Below are 9,994 nucleotides of genomic sequence, written 5' to 3' on the forward strand. Positions count from 1 at the left end.
AACGCAACAATTTAATTTATTGTTAATCAAACCTTATCTTCAAAAGAGTTACATGGCAAAATACAACTTAGTGTACTCATGATAAAACCATGCATTAGCTTGTCAAACTTGACTACAGAATGAAAAGCTCTGTGAGATTCTAAAGCAAGGGACTCGACTTAATAGACATCCCCAAGACAAATTACATGGCATAACAAGTCCATGGGAAAACTTGGTGGAGGATGTGTACCAGGTTTCTTAGAGTTCTGGGCTGCCAAAACAGTTACGACAGTGATCCAGTGATCCATCCAGAATGGATGAATAATTTTGGGGGACATCTCATTACAGTTCCTCAGATTACTACAGATAATTGGTGTCAGTTCATGTAACTGTGTGGGGATGGGGTGCCATCTTGAGAGGCTCAGCCTGCTATGATGGTGTTGATGTACTGTGGGTTACCCCATACCTCTGCTTAGCTAAAATGTTTACATTTGATGAGCTGGAGTAAAGGTAAGGTGGCACTACTAGTGACCCGTGGTTCTTTTCAGAATCACGACAAAGTCCAAACACATACTCCAATTCATCAACAAAGAGGGAGGGGGATCCTTAAAACAAGGGACACAAAGACAAAAATTAAGCACAGCATAATGTCAGCCTCACATTCTCTGTACCTACTGCACAACCACAACCTTCTTTCCAATCTCCATGGTACTCATTAAGTTACTGATGTTGTCAAAGTAATCATCAGCAAGACGAAGCATCTGGATGATTGTACTGAGCAGCAGGATGTCACAGTTTAGGTCCAACTCAAACTCCTCAATGTAGTTCCTCACCGGAATAACACAGAACAATGGCGTACCAAGCCGATTGCTAGCCTCTTGCATCTGTATTACAAAAACAGTCAAACATAACATAATTATGTTATTATATTCTAAAGACCAGCAGGAATTATTCTGAATTTATTAAAATCTATGCTAAATATTGTTTTGAACTTGATATACTCAATCAATCAGGGCATTGGCTAATTTGATTTCAACACTAAGAGACCTCTGTGTTTCTATGAATTATCACACTACCTATTACAAACAAAATAAAAGTCATGACAAATAATGAAAATATTGGTTTGATAACTTGCTATCTCACTCAAGTATTGGTATGCTCAAGTCTGACAGTTAAGGTACAAGTATTAACTGGGATTTTAATATGATTCCACATACCCAACAGAACACCTTATCAGGAATTTAAGCTTGTTTAAGGTTAGACTTCCCACGTGATGACATAGTGGAAAGGAGAATAAAGTTTTTCAAATTATATAATTATAGATATGTAAAATTAAATATATCTTCTGAAGTTCACCAGTCATGTAGCTTGGGATGTATTCAAATTAGAACAGAGGGACATTTTGACAGACTTTGGTTATATTGTTCCATTTAGGCAAAAACAACTAAATCAAAACACTATAGAAGTTTGTGGGAAGTCCAAAAATCCTCACCATTTCCTTAATGTATTCACTTTTATAAACGTTTCTCACATCCTCTTTCACCAAAGGACAGGCTTCGTCTGTTTTGGTGAGTAAGACCAGTTGAGGAATCCCTGAGAGCAGCAGAACAGAACATTTACAAAATGCTGTAAATTTTAAGGTATCAGGTTATCAAAATATTAAATACAATTCTGTACAATAGAGATGTCTTGAACTTGGATTTTATCTTTTAGCTAAAACTAAGAATAAATTTGTGATCTTTGTTTTTGTTTTATACAAATGACCTTTAAGACAGTATATTATTTTAATGTATGCACAATACTCAAACACAACTTAACTTGAATGCGCTTAAGCAAAACACTACTCTTATTAAGTTTTAATTAAATGGGAGTTTTGTTTTAAGAGAAGATTTGCTACAAATGGTCATTTCTCACCACAACCGTGAATTCATTTTATTTTCTATCAACTTTTGTTTTGATTTGAAACTTTTGTCAGCTTTTCCCATTCAGATTTATTTATTTATCCAAACCCCAGGTACTGTCTTACTTTTTGGTGGACCAAGAATTGACTAATCTGTCTGTATAATATTTGTTAATCTTTTCCAATCAGAAGATTCTCATTTGTAAACACATCAGATTGGTGGCCCCTTCAAGATGAAAAAGAGATTAGGTGCAAATCAGATGCAAAAGCCAGCATCTTGATTTACAATACATTCTAAGTCGGTGAAGATTCTAAGTCATCCAGGTCTGTTATCCAAAGATTGAATCATAGATGAGAACTGGGTAAAGATTAAGATGCAGGAACCACAGACCACATAAATGCAGTTGACACCAGAACTGAGTTCACCAGGGAGGACACCAATAATAAAAGACTGGCCTTCATGGAAAGCGCAGTGAACCTTGGGACTTATGGCAACCTAGAAAAAGAAATCTACAAGAAACCCACAGACCAGTACCTACAGTTTGATTCCCACCCCCCCCGGCAACACAAACTAGGAGCCAGGGTGGGCCAAAGGCCTACTCTGGAGGATATAACTGGGTTCCCTAACCACTTTAATCAGAGTGAAGAAGCTGCTTGGATAAGTAGCGAAACGTTTTTAAGGAACGTGTTTCAATCCTAGATTAGGTTATTAAGTTAGTAGGTTCTTCAAACCAACTTGAGAATTGGATTAGATCAGCATGCTTCCCATTGCCTACGTGCTAATGACGTAAGACTGAGATAGAATAAAAAGAGAGAGAGGGATAGACAACTAGAGCAAAAGTCTGACAAATTAAGTGTTAATTCTTACTGGCATCACAATAGCAAGTCCACTAATCTAATGTTAAATCACCTGTATAATATACATAATTTGATTAAAAGCTTAATTTTCTGAATTGTGTTATCCCACTCACTGAAACATACATGAAAAGTGCGCATGTAAAAATAGATATAATCAATTTAAAGATTTAAAATTAAAGGTGAACAGGAAATTAGGTCCTACATAAGCCCTGTGGTGCCCCTGGTCTTCCTTGTTGTTTATAAGTCAAGAATCAGTGACGGGATCAGAAAGAAATCACATAAACTATGTGGGGCTTGTTTTTACTAACCCAGTAAGTTGACCTTTTTACGGATAGCATTCAACTTCTCCAGCAGCTTTACAGGCATTATTGGGATCTTGCCTGCATCAAGGACATAGGTCACACAATGGATCTTGTCCTTAATCTGTGGAGACATTCGATATCCAGGGGTCTCGGCATGGAAAGCAGCACTGGCATTGAACTGGGCCATATAGTTCGAGAAAAAGAGAAAAACCATTTGGGTTAACAACTAAATCAATGGCTTATACGTCTCACTTAATGTAACAAAACTATGTACCTGATAACCATTAGGGACATGACCTTTAAGGATGCTGCTGATGTCCTCTATATCAAGCCCTGACCCTGTGCTTTCCTCCAGCCCCATGGTATCACACAACACGATGGGCAGAGGTTTCCCTTCTCGTCCATCTTTCAAAGAGTAAGTGCGAAACTGTTGAATACATCATGATGAAGTAACAGACAAAAAAATGTTAAAAGGGCAGAATTTAACTATGAAATCACTCACTGCTAATGGAAACTATTAGAAGCAGAAACTAACCTGTGTTGTGAGACTTTGGGTAGAGCTTCCAGCAATAGCCTGACTAGTGACGTGACCTTTGAATACAGAGTTGACAGAGTTAAAGAAGCTGGACTTTCCAGCCCCAACAGGTCCAATGAGTAGTATCCGAGCCTGGGACACAGAGCCAGTCGCTGGTTTGTAGTTCTTAATACTATCCATCATCTCTTTCCGTTTCCTGTAAAACCATGAGACGATGAAGAACATTTTTTCATCTACTGTAGTGAAAAGGTTGTTTACTTGTTTTTAAGTTTGGTATAATGCTGAGATAGTCACTGAAAGTAATCACAGTTTAAAGGTGTATTTATGACAATTTCTCAAGAATTGTACAGTTAAAATAGTATAGATCGTAAGCACGGCAAACACCTGCACCACATTATTTTTGCACAGTCACTCAAAATCCAAAACAGGAGTTCATGTCATGAAAAGTGTAACACATTAATACTTAATTAATATTATTACTTTACTTACTTACTATCATTACTTTAACACACTGCTATTTTTCACGATGCCATCATCTTGTATAAAGTATATTATAGTATGGTCAGTAGTACAGTATAGCAAACAAAAGTAATATTATTATTTTCAGGTTACGGGCTTTGTGCAGCTTACTCAGGTTCCCAGACCAGAGTCCTCCATGGCTTCTCAAATTCTGGTCTTGCTGTTGAAGTGCAAAAACAGCTTTAAGAAAACAATAAGAATATTTCCAAAGTATAATTTTTGACAGGTGTACAGTAACATTAACAAAACATTCAGTAATATCATTAAAAGAAAAGTCTTCCAGACAGATTATGTACTGCAATATTGTAACTTTGTTTGACTCATGAGATACATTGTCTTCTATCAAAACGACTCCATGGTTTGTGCAAACATATCCATTTTGATCATCTGAGATTAAATACATGCCTACAATTTCTCATTTTTCAAGTTGAAACTGGTTTATTATTGAGGTCGAAGTGGGTGGTGGAGTTGAGTGCATTAGAGGCTGTTCTAAAGTTTTGGCCAACTCATTCATTTTAAATAAAATATATAGAAACCATGTAGTTTGTAATGATGTTATTTATTAACTAATAAAGAATTGAATTGGGGCCTTATTATGAGAAGCGTGATGGTGGAGTAGTTAACGCTGCTGCCTGGTTTGAATCTCTGGCTGGCTGTGGCCTTTCTGTGTGGAGTTTACATGTTCTCCCTGTGTTCATGTGTGTTTCCTTTGGGCACTCCTGTTTCCACAATCGACAGACATGCATTTTAGGTTAATTGTACCAATGTAATTGTTTAAAGTTTATTTTGTTTATATTTTTCTTAGTATGTACAAAAACTATAAATGAGGTTGGTCAATTTATAGATTTGCCACTACAAAACTCAAAATTCAGCGAACTTACCTTCCACTTGATAGACCTCACACTCAGTCAGGTTCAGGTTGTTGCCATGCATTTCTGCAGCATTAAAGGTGTAATGATTTCCTGGGTTGCTGTATACTATAGCTTGGCTTCCATTGACAAGAACCAACGATTCTCCAAAATATGGGCCAGAGTTGTTCACCATTTTCACTGCATTTCCAGCATTGGTGACGGGATATTTGATAAGCTTTTCTCCACTGAAGGTGAAGAGAAAGGCCTTGACATCATGCACAAACTGACCAGACTGATTAAAAGGTTGTTGGGTGTAGCCTCCAAACACATAACCAGGAGCATTATAGCCCACTGAGACGGTGGGGAAGCAGTTATCACATTGTTGGTGGAACGCTGCGCCGGTAAAACCATGGACGCTGGCTTTGTACAGCAGCTTCAGTTTTACATTTCCCAGCTGGGAGCAGATAGTTATCTGCTGGCTTCTGGTTAGCCTGGGGTCCATTGTGAACAGTCTGGTGATGCTGAATGACCTTTGATGGTTATTCACGTTGGTTTCTACATACAAAGAAACATAAATGCATTAAAATGCTGGGAAACTAGATTTATTAAGGTTAAGGACAACAAAATCAGTTGGTCCACCCTAATCAATGATTATTACTAGCTTGGCACACGGGGGCGACTGTAGCTCTGTTGGTAAGGCATTCGGGTCGGTGATTCAATCCCCGATTGCGGCTATATGTCGAAGTGTCTCTGGGCAAGACACTGAACCCCCCCAAAAGCCCATTCCCATCCCCAGCTGTGCAGTGCCGGTCCAAGCCCGGTAGAAATTGGGGATGGTTGCGTCAGGAAGGGCATCCGGCGTAAAAACTGTGCCAAATCAACATGCGGACAATGATTCGCTGTGGTGACCCTGAACTCATGGAATAAGCCAAAAGGACAAACAAACAAAAAAAAAAACTAGCTTGGTTGACATATACGAAAAAAAGAACCCCACAGCAAGATCTAAGACAACACCTCAGTTTCATTTTGGAAATTTTTGAAGGAAAATCGTGTTAAATGAACTAAATGGATTTAATCAATCAGTGATCAGTGATCTTTTGGTTTGGTCCGTTTTAAATCGTTAGACCAGATTAATTATTGATCTGGACCAAGTCCAATCATTTTAAAACACTTCAAATCTAGAGCATTTAATATCATATTTGTTACATAAAAGGCAACTTGCAACTGACTTCTGTCACTGGCGAATTTCTATATAAAGCCTTAAAGCATCCAACAATTTATTCTGTTCAGTATAATTTTGCCTTAAAAAAATTTTTCAGTGACGTTTGTCTCAAAAATGTATTTGTAGATTAAGTTGTTGTCCCGCACTTGTGCAAGTCTGACGTCTACATGTACTCAGTTACATTTACATTTAGTCATTTATCAGACGCTTTTATCAAAAGTGAGCTACAAGGCAAGTTACAAATACCTAAAGTCTGTGGGTGACTTTTGAAGTAACACACGGTAAAACTGTGTTAATAAGTTACGACTTTATAAGAGGAGAAAGCAGTGTCCAGCAAGAACAGTGCACGATGCTGAAACCCCTAGATTTAGTCTCCATTTTAGCATTTTTAAACAGCAAATTACGATGCTTTAAGTGCCTGATTGTGCTCAAGTGAAAACGAAAGACAACAGGCTAAAGTGATCCGATTGTCGGCGTTTCCATAATTTCAGTTTTTTTAGGGAAAACGAAAGTTAAACGTTTTTTGGAATGTTGAAGAAGAACCAGCCCGTGACTCAGCAATGTGTTTTAGGTTTTTGTTTGTTTGTTTGTTTTAGGGAACAGAAAACAAAAACTCAACAAATAAAATGGTAAAGCACCAAAGCGTGACAACCAGCTGTATCACACGACTTTGTACTTGGTTCAGTGTGAAAACTCACAGTTGAACATTGCCTTCTAGTACAAAATGGCTCAAAACTAAAGTTGCTAGTCTAAAAAATGAAAAAGTGCAAAAATAGCGTGACAAAAGAATACAAAAAGGACCGGGGAGCCTCTACCTGACAGCACAGAGTCAGACAGAGGAAGAAATCTTACATTCGTAGGTTTTTGTAAAAAACAAAATGCGCAGTACAATGAATTCTGACTTTTGCAGTGCATCCGTCTAAGCACAGACTACCACCATTAGCCACTAACACCACATTCTAGAAAATTCCTAAAGTGATGTGTCGTGTTACGCTCGCACAGCATATTTTACCTTGACCACGCAGTCGAAACACCGCAGGGACAGTAGCGCTCCTTCGCTCTGCGGGAAACGGGATGACTTCCTGCTTCTAGTTGGCTCAAAGGAGTGGACCCCTCGCCCCCCTCCTATTCCGCCCGCGAGAGCAATGGTACGATCCCAACGTGAGGAGAAGTCTAGGTTGTTCTCAAGTCACAAGTCGGTTACAACGAGCGTGTTATAACTGTTACAAGCCGGAGGTCCGGCTCCTGTCAAAGATTCTGCTATTTTGGCTCGGTTCCCTTAAAGAGGCGGCTCTTATGGCTCCCAAATGGTTCTTAATTTAGCATCACTGGGAGCCTTATATTTTAGCCTAATTAAGCAATTATGAATGGTAAGCAATTTGTTTATTCAGTGTTTAAATAAAAACCTTATTTTTATACATTTTGTTTGTTACAAAAAATAAACAGTATTGTTTGACATTTTAATCAAACCTTCAAATCAACTGAATACAGAATCGCAGCAACCAATTCAAATAATTAAAGGCCAAATTCTTAACATTATGACCCCTCTGCCCTATGGTGACACATTGCAATCAGCAGAGGAAATAAATTACAGGCCCCATCTCTCAATTATGATGTCCATATCTTGTAATATGAGAAACGGATCTCGTAATATGAAATCCGTTTGACTAGCCGCCGTTACAGAAAGACCATGTTTAGCTTAGCAGCCTACAAACTGACTGCACATATTGTTTAGCTCAGTGGCTGAAGGTTGTTTCTGACCTGCATGTGTTTTTGTTGGCTGAACTGGTCTAAACTAAACTGGTCTCACTAAAGATTGGCTTAAGGACAAAGCAAAATGGTTAACAGGGGAATTAATGTGGTTATTGCTATTTTTCGTTTTATAATCTTGTTTTGTTAAACTGAGAGGAATGTGGAACTGAGCTGCTGGATGTAACAAGCGGAACATTGCTAAAGAGTGGTAGGCTGCCCGGCGTGTTTAGAGGGGGACACATGAAACCCTGAATAGGACCTATCTATACGATGTGTATGGTGTGGACATTTGGTAAACGCACTGTCCATACCAGTGGTAATGCAGACTATAAGCTACTTTATGCAACCCATCAGGTTGAGCCTTTTCTAGTCTTTGCTCCCACAGAAGACATTAGTCTTCCACACCCAGTCCTGTCAAAGCAGGTCAAATTGAACATGGTGCAAACTATGAGCTAGTTTCAGAGGGGCCTCATAAACACTGCTTTATAACAAGACCTTGACAGTGATGGCCAGGATTAGTTATTAGATATGCTGGATCGACTGGGAGTAAAAACCAGCTCGACTGCGAGATACTTATAAAGTTTTCCTCATTCAAGTGGCACACAAACAAATAATTCAACAACCAAAGTATGCTCTTCATAAAAGGTCAGCAGTTGCAGCCCAGTCCCTGACGACCACATTAACCACAACAGCAAAAATACAGCCCACGTGCAATGAGACAAAACCAACTTCTACGAAAGTCCTGAAAATGACTGAGGCAAGTCCAGGGACCCTAGCTGAGAACCAAGGCTTCAGATTTCTACAGCAAGAAATACATGGATTGGATGAAGTGGGCCTTAGAAGAATGCTGAGATTTGTGACAGGGTCACATATCATCTGTGTTACTAAAGTTGGAGGGACTAGCTCGTCGACCAACTGCACACACGTGTGGATTAGTGTTGGAGCCACCCTGCACATACAACTCCTACCCAGAGCTGCGTGTGGAGATTGGAGATATAGCAAATACAGATTTGCTATAATATATATAGATTTGCTAAAATTTGCCATATTTTTATTTGCCATACCATTAAAACAATTGTATATTTTAGGGAGGCCTCAGTTTTTTGATTTCACTGGAAGCCAGTGCAAGCCTAGTAAAAACTTTTATTTCTTCTAATTACTTTATTTGCATTTGTAGGAGGAAAAGAGCTACTTTATTATCCAATAATAGTAATGGGATTTAATTTTTAATGATTTGTATTTAAGTGTAGTTTACTCATTTTATTGGAATACAACTAATACTGAGTAAAACATATCTATGTTTCCATAGATTTCCAACTAAGCTTGACAAATGAGTGAATTAGGAGTTCAGTACATGCACAAATTAGTTTTAACTGACTGTGCTGCATAATCATTACTGACCACATCTAACTTTTAGCAGTGAAGCTCCAACTGTTGATGAGTTACCACAACAGAGACTGAGTCACTGAATATCATTACATTCTTGGTGTTTCATATTTCTGGAACATTTCATCTTCACTGCCAAATCTGAGGCCAAAACGGGTCTAACTCTGCCTTAGGTAAATGCATTCAGTCCAGTAGAAAGGTACGTGACCACTGCAACTTATATTTACTATTTTACTGGCTCAGTAAATAAACTGATCTTACTCGGAAGGGAACAGCTGAGAGGAAAAGAAGAAGACTCAGACTTCAGTTTAGTGTCTCCAATTTTTTTTGCCATTTTCTTCTCAGGAGTTTCTACCGGTTATAAACCCACAAAAAATTTATATCAATACAAAAATATAAAATGTATCAAAGTTCAACATTTACTAATGATTTGATAGCAATAATGACCCCCCCCCCCCCCCCACACACACACACACACCCCATGATAAGAATATACTGTAAGCTGTACCCGTGCACCAAACCCTGGTTCATAGCATGCATAGTTCATAACGTGATACATTTCAGATTTCCATAAGCAACAGTGAGGTTTGTTTTGAGCTGCATTACAGAGCAGAATGTGAACACAAAGCAATACACCATGATGGCAAGTTAAGGCAGAATACAACACATTAAGTAATTTAAGACACAAAT

The 9,994-nt window shown here is 38.4% G+C and overlaps 1 protein-coding gene across 2 annotated transcripts; it reads right to left on the bottom strand.

Annotated features, from left to right (window-relative positions):
• si:ch211-197g15.9 (interferon-induced protein 44-like) lies at window positions 1-7,408 on the bottom strand. 2 transcript variants are annotated; one of them, XM_067513563.1, is made up of 9 exons: window positions 7,179-7,408; window positions 4,975-5,499; window positions 4,205-4,253; window positions 3,575-3,770; window positions 3,314-3,466; window positions 3,046-3,217; window positions 1,472-1,572; window positions 1,197-1,241; window positions 727-863 (listed from the first exon to the last, which is right to left on the bottom strand). In XM_067513563.1, exons 2-8 carry the CDS (start codon window positions 5,444-5,446, stop codon window positions 1,221-1,223), a joined length of 1,164 nt encoding a protein of 387 aa, XP_067369664.1. In that variant the 5' UTR covers window positions 5,447-5,499; window positions 7,179-7,408; the 3' UTR covers window positions 727-863; window positions 1,197-1,220. The 2 variants fall into 2 exon arrangements, with proteins under 2 accessions (XP_067369663.1, XP_067369664.1); XM_067513562.1 differs by lacking the exon at window positions 1,197-1,241 and having other exon boundaries at window positions 1-863; window positions 7,179-7,407.
• Between the last annotated feature and the right edge of the window lie 2,586 nt (window positions 7,409-9,994).

Source organism: Channa argus, chromosome 8 (assembly GCF_033026475.1).
Source record: "Channa argus isolate prfri chromosome 8, Channa argus male v1.0, whole genome shotgun sequence".
Lineage (NCBI taxonomy): Eukaryota > Metazoa > Chordata > Actinopteri > Anabantiformes > Channidae > Channa > Channa argus.